We start from the raw sequence: 14,084 nt of genomic DNA, 5'->3' as shown, positions 1-14,084 counted from the left end.
GTAGTAGTAGTAGTAGTAGTAGTAGTAGTAGTAGTAGTAGTAGTAGTGTTTTGATAATACGTGGAAAATTTTTGGCAAATCGCTACGAATCGAGTTATATGGACACCATATCACTGATACATATATATGTATATACATATCATCATCCCTGTCTCCCACCGAGAGATTGGTGGAATTGAGATATGTACGCCGATGTCTACCAATCCTCACGCCTCTACCAACATTGAATCTTTCTACATGACAAAACCATTGAAGCATCAGCACTTCTATTCTGTTTACTACATCATCTTTCATACCACACTGCTCTCTTCCTACACAGCATTTTGTTGTTAGAACTAATTTTACGTACAATTATAAGCTACATCAAGTTTGACACTAAGGAAATCAAGGCCCGACGTTATTCGACAGGTTAGTGTCAATACTGATCTGCGCCTGACTGTACGCGAAGCGTGTCGTCTTCTAAATTGCAGTCGAAAGTCATAACCCGCATCATGATTACGATCGACAATTTAACGAGTGTTTTTTTTTTTAGATCCAACAGCCGTGTCCTTATCGGAGAGCACTGGATTTCGAAAGGGCGTGGTGTGCGTAACTACATATTACACCCGGAGTACGAACAGTCCCAAAACACCATAGCTATCATACAGTTGGTAGAAGGAGTCAGTCGAAAACGTACGTATAGACATAATCATTCTTTGTTGGTAAAATTAACATGTACAAGTCATAATTGTAGTTACATTCAAAATTATTCAAATTATAAGTAATTATGTTATATTACTATTATAAAACCAATGTGATAAGTTTTATATTGATTTTTCTATATATTGACTGATCTATATATAAATAAGTTGTCCGAAGCGGAATCAACAATTACAAGAGGCAGCCAGTTATATACTGTCGGGCCCAATATATTTATTAATTTGCCTGTTTTGGACATCGATATGCAGCATATCGTCGCCGTACTTTCTCAAACTCGTATATTATAAAGAGTATAACTCGTATATTATTCAGGAGATGGCAAAACTTTCTATTTATTTTAAATTTCTTATCCAGGGTGTTAACTTGGATGCATTGTTTGATGAGCCAGTGTGTGAATATGAAGGAAATTTGATGTGAAATCAGCCTGCAAAATTTGTATATACAATGCATTTTTTGCCTTTCAGTAACTTTGTGCTTTAAATTACGAGTAAGGCGACGATATGCTGTACGGGTGCAATCCTGTGTTTATTTCGTAGCTCATGGGTATGTTCTTCGTATTAATAGGCAGTAACAAAAAGAAGACCATGTTTAAGCTGGTGACCATGCTCATACAAAACAAGCATTACAAAAAACAAGTAATGCGCGAAAAAATTGTTTGCTTTCGCCAAACAAAGCTTCATTTGCTGTTTTTATTTTCAAGAACATTTTTTGCTGAAATTGTTTGTTGTCATTGAGTCATATCAGCGGTTAAAAATAGGATATTTTTTTTAACTGCCCCCGAACGGTAACCATGCTGCTCTGCCGGGATCGATTCCTGGACGGGAGAAATATTTGAATGAGCTACATTTATATTTATACTAGGACATCGGCTTTATTTCAGAATTTCGTTTTTACAAACGAAAGTAAAACCATTTGAAAAATGTACGTATATCATATAGGTACTAAACATGAGCTATTTAATTCAGTTGATATATAAAAAAAACTTATTGGTACATGTAAAGTACTTTACATGTACCAATATGTTGTGTTGTACCTATTGAATACTGCAGTTTTTTCATGAAAATTTTTAGGAATAGTGTTTTCACACCATTATATAGCAGTCAGTGTACATCCAATTTTACTATGCATTTTTTCCAAAGAGATTGATTCAACACTTCCACTGTTGTGCGGAATCAACGAAAGTCATTTCAGGTTGTATAGATTCTTAAATTCAAATCGATGAAAATTATATTATGGTTAATTTTGTAGTACGAATATGCTTTAGCAATTTCACTTTATTATTTGTCCATCCATTCCATCTTGAATCCCCTGATCATTTTTCCTTTAACCTTTGGTTATCCAGCTGTCTCTTTTCCGCCCTTTTACTTTAACATTTGCATAAAGTATTCGTATATCAATGGGAAAAAAAATTCTAACAAGATAAGCCCGCCTTTCTACGCTAATATTATCGCTTCCATTTGTTTTGTGGTACAGTCGGTGTCCTCACTTACGTATTCATTTATTTATTTATATTTATAATAAGTGCCATACGAATAGTGGATACGTATGTGAGGGCATCGACTGTACAATAAAGTGATTACATATGTACAAGTGCCTGCAAAAGAGTTATTATAAGAAATTTTTTCAATACTATTTTTTACGAAAGTTCTGTGTCTATTGTAAGTTTTAGTTTATGATGTCCAGTGAAGTTGTTAGTACTTTACAAATAAGTGTAAGTCCCTAACTATGTTGAAATGTAATTTAAAAAATATTGCCGCTCTAACGGCACTGCATTTCAACTCAAAACGCGTGACATCATTGGTAGGCATCGAGTAAATAACCAGAAATAAAGACAAAATAAGGGCCATCCATCCCTGGCAACTAACTCATCAGGTAATTGGACATTATATCACTTTTAAATGTCAACTCTCGTTTGCACTAAATCACAAATTAGAAAGCTACAATAGTACAGCGCCAACAACTGACCTGTGAACGTCTCCGTATATTCCAAAAATATCAACTCATCCGAAGTACAAAGTGCGATGTGATTATACAGCGAGAAGAGGTTAAAACATAATCTCGTTATTCAAAAGGCCTATATAAAGGTGTTTTCAGATTTTTTATATATTTGTTGTTTCGTTTCGGAAATATAAAATCGAACAACAGTCGATCTTGACTGTGGATATCCGCAGTCAAGAACAATGAACGAAATGTACAATGTCCCGAGAATAAGCAGCACCTTGCACATAGGTGTTTGTTCTACGGATGAGTCGATATTCTATATTTATTGTAATAAATATAATATCTCTATGGGCGAACTATTCCATTCGGTGGAGTGGGAAAACATCTAATTACAAAACAAATGGACTCACATTTCAACTGTCATTAAATGTGAAACATGTAATTTTTCAATTTAGATCCAAAATTGCAACGCTCAAGTTAAACTGGTCGATTTGAAGTTTTTTTTTTAATTTATTAAGGCTTTGGCAAAGCCATCAGCCTAAACATGAAGTTTAATTATGTTTCTGTAAATATGGCCGCCACAAAGAGGATAGGCAATTTGAGGCGGCGTGTTTGGATTGACTCGGGATTCCTTAAAACGGGCCGATACGGGTATTTTAGTTCGAGATTCGTATAATTTCGCGTTTTAATCTTCGATTAAGGCACGATAGCACTATCCTATTCCACTTTAAACTAGATTTCACAAAATAATTGAAAGTCAAAATAAAAACGACACTTTTCCCTCCAAAAGGTCCAGAGCGAATCTCGATTTGAAGTGAAATAATTGACGACACCCGTCAATTGTTTCGAATTCGGTCTAGCCAATCGGAGTGCAGTTGTGATTTGAATGATTTGGCAGAATAGATTTCAAACAAATGAAATGACATTTCGTTTTTTTTTTCTGGTTATATTACTCGATGTTGGTAGGTAAATAAATTAGAAAATGTGCACTAGCCATGTGTGAGAATTTTACACACTGATTGACTACTGTTGTCAATCCAAATTTTCACATATTATTTTGGTTAAAAAGTGATTAAGCAGAAAAATATACAAGATAATATGTGAATGGTGAATATAGGTACTGTGACGTTTCTTTATTTACCTATGACGTCACTTCACCTGCTTGGTGTTCGCGCTACTCAAAATGGGAATATTTTTAATATTTTACAGATTTCATATAATATATATATTTATTTAATTAAAAATACAAATCATTATTATTGGATCAAAACGTTACAATGTTGTAATAATTTAACACAAATATTATCTTCAGCAAATATATACTATTTTTAAATAATAATTGATTATAAAACATTAAACAATGATTTACCATAGACAAAATTGGTTAGATCTATGGCAGCTTACGTTGCATTTTCGAATAATGTCGGAGACGCAGAGAGGGGAGGGCGATAGAACACCGACCGTAAAAACGTCTTCAGGGCTAGTCCACGCTCGGTTTGGCCGCTCTCACGATATAAAAAATCGTTAACGTAATTTTAAATGTGAAAAATTTTATTGTAAATCATAGATTGTTGCTTCCTAACCACATTAAACGTACTTAAAGTGAAAGTGAAAGTTTCCGCTTTAGGGAGTTACCTTCGGCTTGGAAAGTTACCTTCAGGTTGGAGAGTCACCTTCGGGATAATTATTGCCATCTACCTTCGGGTTAGAAAACTACATTTGCTGAGCTTCCTTCGGGCTCATACACCTGGAGCTTGACTACGTCCGAACTAGGACGAAACATTTCCACTGAACGGCTATCAATTGTTGCTCGTCCTGTGGCCCTTCTTCTGCTCCGGCAAATATCTGTATATTTGCCGGATAAGGATATATATATCCCCTGCATAGGGGAGTACCATACTCGGAAGCGGAAAACCTAAAGTCGTAACGCACGCTACCACGACCCTTAATAAATTTATGTACCTTTTTTTCAATTTAAATTTTAAATTGTAATTTTTTTAATCATAATTAATTAAGTTTTTTCGGATGTCCTTGTTTCATTTTCTACCCTCATTGGGAAAATAAAACTAGGCAATCGAACCCGGTACATTATGTCTCAAAATAACGTTCGAATAGTCTTTTTTATTATATAAAAATAAGTTATACCTACGTTACCTTTTTCTGATTGTCTGAAACTATGCTTTATGTTACAGTGGGACTAGTTATTCGACCAGTCTGTCCGGCACCAAATACCTTTCTGATAAATCCTGAGTTATATGTCATCAGATTAAAAGATAGTAAGTTCATAGTTAGTATAACATATCATAGTTAATATTACCATTAGAACTCCTTTTGAAAGAATTACTCCTGGGAAGGTAGTACTTCCTACCTTACCTATTTCAGCTACCAAGCAGCAATGTGAGCATTACTGCGTTCCGGTTTCGAAAGGTAAGGGTACTGGTGAAATTACAGGCACATGGGACTTGTCAACTTATGTTTTATGGTGACGGGCACGGCGGCAAAGTCTTCAAGATCTTTGCGTCTGAGTGGCACTGCAACTGTTATGGATAGGCGTGTCGCTTACCACCAGGTGCGGACTTGTTCGGCCCGGCACAAAAAAAAAGAAAACACAGAATGAACTAGAGATAATGAAATAATCATGACTGTATTTTCAGATTTGGAAGATCTACATAGAGAAATAATGGAGGTTACTCATGTTCCATGGAGGATGTGTAGAGAATTTTACTCTGCTGTCAATGTGAGTGTAAAGTTATTTATTGCTGTCATGATAAATCAAGCCCGACGACTGAAGTTTGAAATCGGAATTTTAACGATCATGTAGACATAACATAACATCATCGAGCATATAACCAGAAATAGAGACGAAATGTCATTTAATTTATTTGAAAACTATTCCGTCAAATCATTCGCAGTAATAATTTGGCGGACAACCGCGCTCCGATAGGCCAGCCCGAATTCGAAACAATTGACGGTTGTCGGCAATTGTTTCACTTCAAATCGACCAGTTTAACTTGAGCTTTGATATATCGGATGAAAATTCAAAATTACATATTTAATTATCGATGAAATGTGATCCGTTTGTTTTGTAATTAAGTGTTTTGCTCTTTTTCCCATGCCACCGAATGGAACAGCACCCATTGTTAGAGATATTATCTTTATTACAAAAATAAAGAATATTTTTGGGATATACGGAGACGTACACACAGGTCAGTTGTTAGTGCCGTACTATTTCAGTTTTCTAATTTGTGATTTCAGCGCAAACAACAGTTGATATTTAAAAGTGATATAAGGTCCTTTTACCTGATGAGTTACTAGGGATGGATGGCTCTTATTTCGTCTATATTTCTTGTTATATACTCGATGCATAACATAAAGCATTTGTTAAATTGGCGACAACTACAATACCAACGTGGAAGCGACCTGAAAAGGGTGATTACAGGCCTAAAGTTCACGAGTCTGAGTAGTTTTGAAAAGTTACATATAAGTGAAACTGGACACAAAAACAAAACTCGACGGTATTTAAAAATACAATCATCATCATCAACCTATTTTTACGTCCCACTGCTAGGTACGGGTCTCCTCTCGGGCCAGGATTTAGACCATAGTCCGCCATGCTAGTCAAATGCCGATTTGGGATTTCATTCGTTTTCCGAGGGTTGAGAACCTTCTTCAATAACTGCTTCCGTGGCCGAACGGTTACCATGCCGGACTGCCACGCAGATGTCCCAGGTTCGATTCCCGGGCCGGGAGAAATATTTCTATGGCCTATATTTATTTATCTCGTGAGTTTAGATGTAATTTGTGATTGTCTATGTGTGTGTCCATGGCACACGCAACACAGGGTTTCCCTAGTGCGGGGCTATGTTGAGTGTGTGCGTTATTATTGTTATTATTATTAACAAAATGTGCAGGTTTCATCACGATGTTTTCCTTCGAAAAGCTCATAATAAATTTCAAATTAAATTTCGCACATAAATTCCGAGAAATTTAGAGGTTAGAGGGATTCGAACCCACGGCCTCTGCATGAGAGGCGGTAGATAAAACCATTAGGCTACCACGGCTTTTTTAATAATTAAAATCTACAGAGTTTCTTTTATAATACTATGTGACGGGACGAACAAGTCGTGTGCCTGGTGGTAAGCGACACGCCTGTCCCTAACAGTTGCAGTGCTACTCAGAGTTTTAAATCACAAAGGTCTGAGGGGCACTGCCACTGCGCCCGAAACTCTGAGACGTAAGTTGACAAGTCCCATGTGCCCGTAATTTCACCAGATGACCTACCATTAGTTTTGAATGTATGGACTTAAACAGAATAATAAATATAAACACTATGATATCAATATGTCATTGATGAACTTAATACGTTTTCGCCATTGCATACAATTATATGGACGTCGGGTCCGCGCTAAAAAGTGTCCGAACTTATAGGGCGTTAAAATCGTATACAGAGCGTCATTCACGCTTTAGTCTTTGTTTGTTCGACTGACAGCGAAACTAGCAAAATTAGACAGTACTGCGATCACATTACAATTTAAATTCAACGTTTTAGCTTTTTCATATTCCTTTACATGTCACTACGTTTAAATAGGTTGACTTGGGACATTTTTTTCGTGTTTTTTGTATTAGACCCGTCGTTCATTTGTTTGTAAGTCAATGGTTTTCGCAATTGTAACGAAACAATTTTTTTAAATCTAAAATCGCGTTCTATTAAAAAAGAAATGTTTCGGGCTCTTTAGGTTCCATTGTCACGCAGCCGTGACCTTATAACCTATATTTGTTTTTCAAACAAATCAACATAAGTCAGCACTTATGTTGATTTGTTTGAAAAACAAATAAAGAAAATGAAACCATTTTTCCGGATTTAATTCGCGTATATTTGTTTGAAAAAACAAATATACGCGGGGTCGAATCGCACGTCGTCGAATAAATGCGCTCTTACACAGATCTTTCAGAAAATGCTGTAAATTTTCTTATCTCTATTAGTTTCAAATGTAATAAGTAATAAAAAATAAATTGCATTTGGCGCACATGCGCCAAAGTCATTTATAAATCTCAAGATTTAAAAATTACTTTTTACATGTTAAAATACGACGCATGTCATTCCATTACAGACGCTTTATTACAGTTATACACAAAGGAAATGCGTCCGCCCAGCGCGGTGTGCGCAGCTGTACTGGACACAAATGAAGTGTGCGTGTGGAACGCAGGCGCAGCCCTCGTCACCCGCGATGTGTGGGGCCGATGGCAACTGGTACCAAATTACATTTAAGTGATATATTAGAAAAAGCAAAGAAGTAAAAATTTACATTAGAAAGGACAAAACAGAAATATTAACTTTTTTTTTTAAGTGTGCTGACTGTAACAAAATTTAATAATAAGACGACCTCGGTGGACCAATTTGAAAAATGAACTTTTCTAAATTAGTTTTTATCTGAATTGAACACTGTAATGAAATATGTTGCTCTGGTATTTATATTTCAAGAATATGAATCATATTTTATAATCTTTTTATTTTAAGATCTTTACTGCTTGTGAACTCGGGCAAAAATGCGAGAATTGAGAATCGATAGCATAAAGTAATATCAGTTGACACAATTGTTTTTTATTACAAACCCATGGTGGAAGCTATACGAGGTGTAACATAAATGTCCACCCATGTTGTTTTTCGTGGCGAGCATACGAAATAAACAATTTTTAGGAAAAACAATTAAATTAGCGAAAAAATGGTTCCTTATACAAAACAGTCGGCAAATTTTTTTATTCGTTGTTTGAAAGAAAAATATGTTAATCAAAATTGGTTATCTATTTACAGCTGGGATTGGGAGTGAGAGGACCGGGTTGCAGCGCACCATCGCGCTATATTGACATGCTCAGTTATTACCCTTGGATACATAGCAGTCTAGACAAGTTCCGGCGTGTTACGATCACAAAGATTAACAACCAGAAATACGTATTGCGAAGTAATTGTGTAAAACGGAGCTCGTAGACGTTAGACAAAGGGAGGATGATTTTGTCACAAGAAAATAGGACAATAATATGAATCTCACGTTGCACACGTCCTTCAAAGATGGTTCAAAAAATCGCTGCACGCACGACTTTCGACCCCTCTAATTGTGGATGGATGGAAAATTAAACGTTCGAAAGATTAAGCATACACGCGACTCCGGCAACCGGTTTGCCAAAAAATCGTCAAGAAATTAGGCACCCGATAATCGGGGATCGTATTTGCTTCCGATAATTGGCCTCAGTGCCGGCTCTAGCCCATGTACCGCCCGAGTGTAATCAATACTCTGGCGTCTTCTAGTAGGTATGCGATCAAAAAGGAATACTTACAGTTATATTTTCCCCAGTGATCAAAAATTCGGGTGCAAATGGTGCAATTATGAATGATATTGGGAAGCAATAGCCCGTTTACTTCATTTGCGCCGCGAGAGACGTACGCTCTTTGGAGGCGTCGCGAGCGGCTCTCTGTATCCCCTTAGACCCTCCTCCCATGTGCGCCGCACACCTTGCACGAAATGTCTAACGTGTGCGAGCACTGTTAAATACGAAGACTGTAAGGGAGTCACCACACTTATCGACTCGGAATTGGCTTGAGCCAGTCAAAACAATTGTCGACACTTAGTGCTTCGTTTCGTGAACGTTTTTTTTTTCGTCGCTTACATGGAACACTCGCTGATGGCACTCTTCAGTTATAATGAATTTTGATGTCACTAAAAAGTATATTCATGGATCTTTCAGGCGCTGCTTCCCTTACGAATATAGGACGCACCGGTAAAAAGTGGGTAGAAAGCAAAGTGATCTCGACACAGAGGTTTGGCAATTGCGATGAAGAGGAAAAAAAGAATCTTCTATACAGAGACTTGGTTGTTTTAGACAACGACAAAAAAAAGCTTACTTTTGCCACTTACAATGTAAGTATCGCATAACTTCAATGACGAACTCTGTGGTCGTGTGGCTTACACACCGATTGTCACGATGTCGCCATCTCTGAGGTCCCGGGTTCGATTCCCGGCCGAGTAAATGTAGAAACTAACTTTTCTATATTATCTCCGATCTGGGTGTTTGTGGTATCGTCGTCGTTTCCGATTTTCATAAAACAAGTGCTTTAGTTATTTTGGGATCAGAGCAATTTATATGATGTCTAATATTTATTTATTCACTTGTTGTCCACTATTTTTCTCTCCATATGAACAACAAAAAGTTATCTCGTTAGTCTACCCGTATACAGGTGTCCCACCGCTGTGTACCCCTCCTTGTATTATATATTGTGGATAGAATATTTTGTCTCAATGACATATTATTTTATTTTTAAAAGTAAGTAATATTGCAATGAAAGGCTTTTAAAAAGTTTCTTGCCTCATCTGGAAATCGTACCGACCAAAATAAAGCACCTTCTTTATGATGCTGATCGAAAGGGTTTATTATAAGAAATTCCTTTAACTAACCAATGTCAGTTAAAGTTATAAAAGTTATACAATGTATCTTAATTTAAAAGAACACCATGAAATAAAAAAAACTTCTATAAAAAACAAAGTTTATTGTTCCGCGTTGTTTACAAAACGCTAAGATGAGCAGAAATTATGATAAAGTAGAATAAGTACGCCACTAGAGCTTAAATTGAAACATTCGAATTTAACTCATGGGCTTTAATCTGCCGGTATATTGATTTAAAGCAAACAGCCTCTGTGGCCGAACGGTCACGATGCTGGTCTGCTACGCAGGGGTTACGGGTTTGTTTCCCAGGCCGAGGGAAATATTTGCATGGCTTATATTTATTTCTCTCGTGAGTTTGGGTGTAATTTGTAGTTGTCTGTATGCGTGTCCATGGCACCCGCGAAACATGGTCTCCCTAGTGCAGGGCTATGTAAAAAAAAGTTGGTATATTAAAAAAGCTTTTTTAACCTATGTGCTTAAGACTGCGACCCCTGATATTTTGACACGTTCCTTAGATACTGTCTGTCCTTGTTCAGGGTTTATATTTTTAGGGTTCCGTACTCTTATAAAAAAGAAAAAAGCAACAGTAACGAAGCTGTTTACTAGATTAAAGGCGAAATAATAGTAGTAATAATAACGCACACACTCAACATATATAGCCCCGCACTAGGGAGACCCTGTGTCGCGGGTGCCATGGACACACACAAGGACAACCACAAATTACACCCAAACTCAAGAGAAAAATAAATGTAGGCCATTCAAATATTTCTCCAGACACGGGAATCGAACCTGCGACCTCTGCGTGGCAGTCTGGCATGACAACCGTTCGGCCACCGAGGCAGTTTGGAAACGGTATCGTGATTGCGTAGGCTTTGAAGCGTGTGAGATAGACGCGAAGAATTTCAATTCACGATATTTTAACATTTATTTGCTTTTAAAAAATAAAATACTAGTATTGTAAAATATTACAATACTTAATAAATTGTAAATAAAATAAATATTAAAAAGCTCACAGTCCCCCGACGTGTATATTATGGAACACGGGAGAGAAAATTTCATTCGAATATCTGTAATAAAAATCGAATGAATGCTTAAATGCCTTACCTCGTCGGTTCGCTTCGGTAAAAAGAGCCCATCAAATTAGTCAATTGTTATGAAACGATAATAAAAAAACTATTTTACTGATATAATAAATTATTAATACAAAGATCGAACACTTAGAAAAAATTACTTCGATCCGGCCGGATTCGAACCGACGTCTTCTAGCAAACCGTGCCAGACGCTATGCCAACTAAGTCACGGAACGAATCAGCGGCTCTCACCAATTTATTCTATGTGCTTGTTTGTCGGATCTTTGTATCTGGTTTTTAATGACGTTTTAGCCCTAGCACTTCTATGTTCTCATAGATCTATGAAAGTAATTTGTCACCCTGTTAGAGACCCTTACAGCTACCAGCCCTGGCTAGAGATGTCGCTATTCACTGTAATTAAGTGTTTGTTTTTTTTTTTATTGAATGTCAGGATGTTTCACCAACATGATATTCAATTGTGTGAAATTACTCCACTAGTTTGTTATAATTAAATATCCTGACATTCAATAAAAAAAAAACACTTTTTAATATAGTTGCTCAAAACGTGGTATTTTTCGTACAACAAATCGCGCCGAAAGTTGGATTTTTCCCACTAGTGCCTTTTACTTTTCAATTTCTTTTCTAATTTACTGTTGTTTCAAGTCTTAAACATAGAACTAAAGAGGTTGTATATTTATTTAATATTTATGTGCTTTGTGACGTCATTCGTCACTAAAACTTATATTTACTTACAAACATCTTATTTGTTTAAATTGCAAAGGTGTTTTATAAAACAACGGGTTACATTTAAAAATACCAAAATATTTTCCATAAAGATGGCTGCTTGAGCAATGATCGTAGGTGAGTATTACGCGAGACCGTTGCGCGCCGCGCCTCTAAAATAGTGATTTTAAATTGGCTGAATACTGGCAACAGTTGCCATTGTACTCTGAATTTTTATCAGACAAAGAAATAAAATGAGTTTTTTTTTAATACTGTTTTATTTTACTTTCAATGTAGTTTTTTCGCAAATGTATTAAAAAACGTCATTTGATACACGTGCGAATTTGTTATTTTCACTTCTCTCGAGTGAAACTCGTGAATAATGACTACCTTTCCGCACTTGAATCAAAAATAACTATTATTTCATTGATAATTGAAATTAATCCATTCGCACCTTTTTCAATAAACTTGTTACTGAATATCGTCAGAAAGATCTTGTTGAAATTATCCCGTATACAGCGCGACATAACTGATGCGTGAACTGTCACCCCTCCCGCACCGCACAGCGGGTAGACGAGTAAGAATAAAATTTTGCGGAACTTTCTTTTTTTTTTAATTGACCGAAGTCAATCGTCATTTTGGCAACATAGTTCACGGCCGTTATCTCCTATTTTCATTTTCAATTGTAAAAACAAGTTGAATTCGTATTTATTAATGTCCAAAAATAGATCTTTCGCATGGTCTATAACAAATTTTACTTCACTTTAAGTGAAAGTTCGAATATTACAGATGACGATTATTCAGAGTATAGAGATCACATGTATGACCATGGAGATAACAGAAGGCGCTGCAACTTCAAAGATGTCTGTGAGACACGTTTGTCAACGAGCGCCGGATGGAGGTCCATGTTACGCTTACAAAGGTAAAAATTCAAACAGGTAACCTACCTACTTATACAATAAAACAGCAGTGATAAAATGCTATACCGCCTCTACCCTATACACATCTCGCACACCGATTGCAACAGTGTCACAAGTTAAAAATGATAATTTGCAGAAAATTCCCTGCTTTTCGTAAAAAGTTGGAAAAATTACTGATAATACATAATTTTTAAGTTGTGTCATATTAAAGCCGATGTGCAACATGAATACTACATGCAATGAGTTCTAAGAAGCTTTTTTTATAATATCAAATTTTTGAATTTTTGACCTCCATCTGCCCTGATGGAAAGTAATGATGAGGTCGATGTAGCATGCACACCTAAATAATGCCTATCCAATCTCGCCTTGAAAAGGTCCAAGTTATAAGGTTTGGTTTTCTATTTAAAAGTGTTATCAACAAGAATTCTTTTCTCGCAACACAAAGTTACTTATAAATGAGATTTGAATCACATGGTACGTTGTTGGTGTGCAACAATCTAGTTTTCCAAATACAACATTCACAGAGCGTTTTCAGCGTCGATTCCCAAGAATTTGGCTTGGTCTTGGATTAAAAGACATGAATTTATCAAAGACCACATTCCAGTATACGTACATACGATTTGCAAAATATTATAACAATATGCTTTTTTTTTAAAACACCGACTAAATGTACGAGCATGAATAGTCTATGTCTGCTTGGGATTTTTCATCAGAGGAAATACTGTTCAGTATAAGGTGTTTTTTAATTAATTATTTCTAACAGGCGATGATTTACTCAGCACTCTTTCAATGTGGTTTTCTTATGGCCGAGACTCTAAGGTTAATTTTTGGTAGACGCACAAATCGGTTTACCAGAAGTTTCTCAATTTCAATTATTTTCAGAATCTTTATTCGACGTTAGTGTATTTATAATATTTACTGGACAAGCTAAGTTCGAGATGGTTGTCTGGGGCTTTCAAAAACTAATGAAATCGTTGGACACCATGGAATGGAAATGGGAAGAAGGATCGTTTTATGACGACTTTACCGCACAGAGAGTAGAATATACAGGACCGACGTTCATGACTGATTTTGGGTATGTACTTTAAAAATTACTATAGATTATTTACTCGTTGCAGACTCGGTCACAAATAAGATAAGATAAGAGCGGGACTGTGATACTACGCTCTCTCTTCCCTTGCTTAGTGTTGAGCGTACGTGACTCGTGCGCAGGCTCGTTATCGATAAATTAAAGATCTCCTATAAGTAGGAAGTATTAATTTATATATCGCACATGAAATAAAATGCTATCGCG

General features: G+C 36.3%; 2 protein-coding genes across 2 annotated transcripts in view; one reads left to right on the top strand and one right to left on the bottom strand.

Moving 5' to 3' along the window:
- LOC113231574 (beta-1,4-N-acetylgalactosaminyltransferase bre-4-like) overlaps positions 1-14,084 on the bottom strand; it is a 480,048-nt gene that overhangs the window by 299,399 nt on the left and 166,565 nt on the right. The gene's annotated exons all lie outside the window — the stretch shown is intronic.
- The window catches only part of LOC113231506, a 121,560-nt gene that overhangs the window by 4,030 nt on the left and 103,446 nt on the right, over positions 1-14,084 (top strand). Inside the window, exons 3-10 of the mRNA XM_026465831.1 lie at positions 533-672; positions 4,833-4,916; positions 5,295-5,377; positions 7,766-7,891; positions 8,453-8,600; positions 9,430-9,554; positions 12,660-12,792; positions 13,673-13,865. Of these exons, the coding sequence (XP_026321616.1) occupies positions 533-672; positions 4,833-4,916; positions 5,295-5,377; positions 7,766-7,891; positions 8,453-8,600; positions 9,430-9,554; positions 12,660-12,792; positions 13,673-13,865 (1,032 nt within the window). The remainder of the gene's footprint in view (positions 1-532; positions 673-4,832; positions 4,917-5,294; positions 5,378-7,765; positions 7,892-8,452; positions 8,601-9,429; positions 9,555-12,659; positions 12,793-13,672; positions 13,866-14,084) is intronic.

Source organism: Hyposmocoma kahamanoa, unplaced genomic scaffold (assembly GCF_003589595.1).
Source record: "Hyposmocoma kahamanoa isolate Upper Pololo Valley unplaced genomic scaffold, ASM358959v1 65, whole genome shotgun sequence".
NCBI lineage: Eukaryota > Metazoa > Arthropoda > Insecta > Lepidoptera > Cosmopterigidae > Hyposmocoma > Hyposmocoma kahamanoa.
The sequence above is the reverse complement of the archived record's forward strand: the minus strand, read 5'-3'. Positions and strand labels throughout refer to the sequence as shown.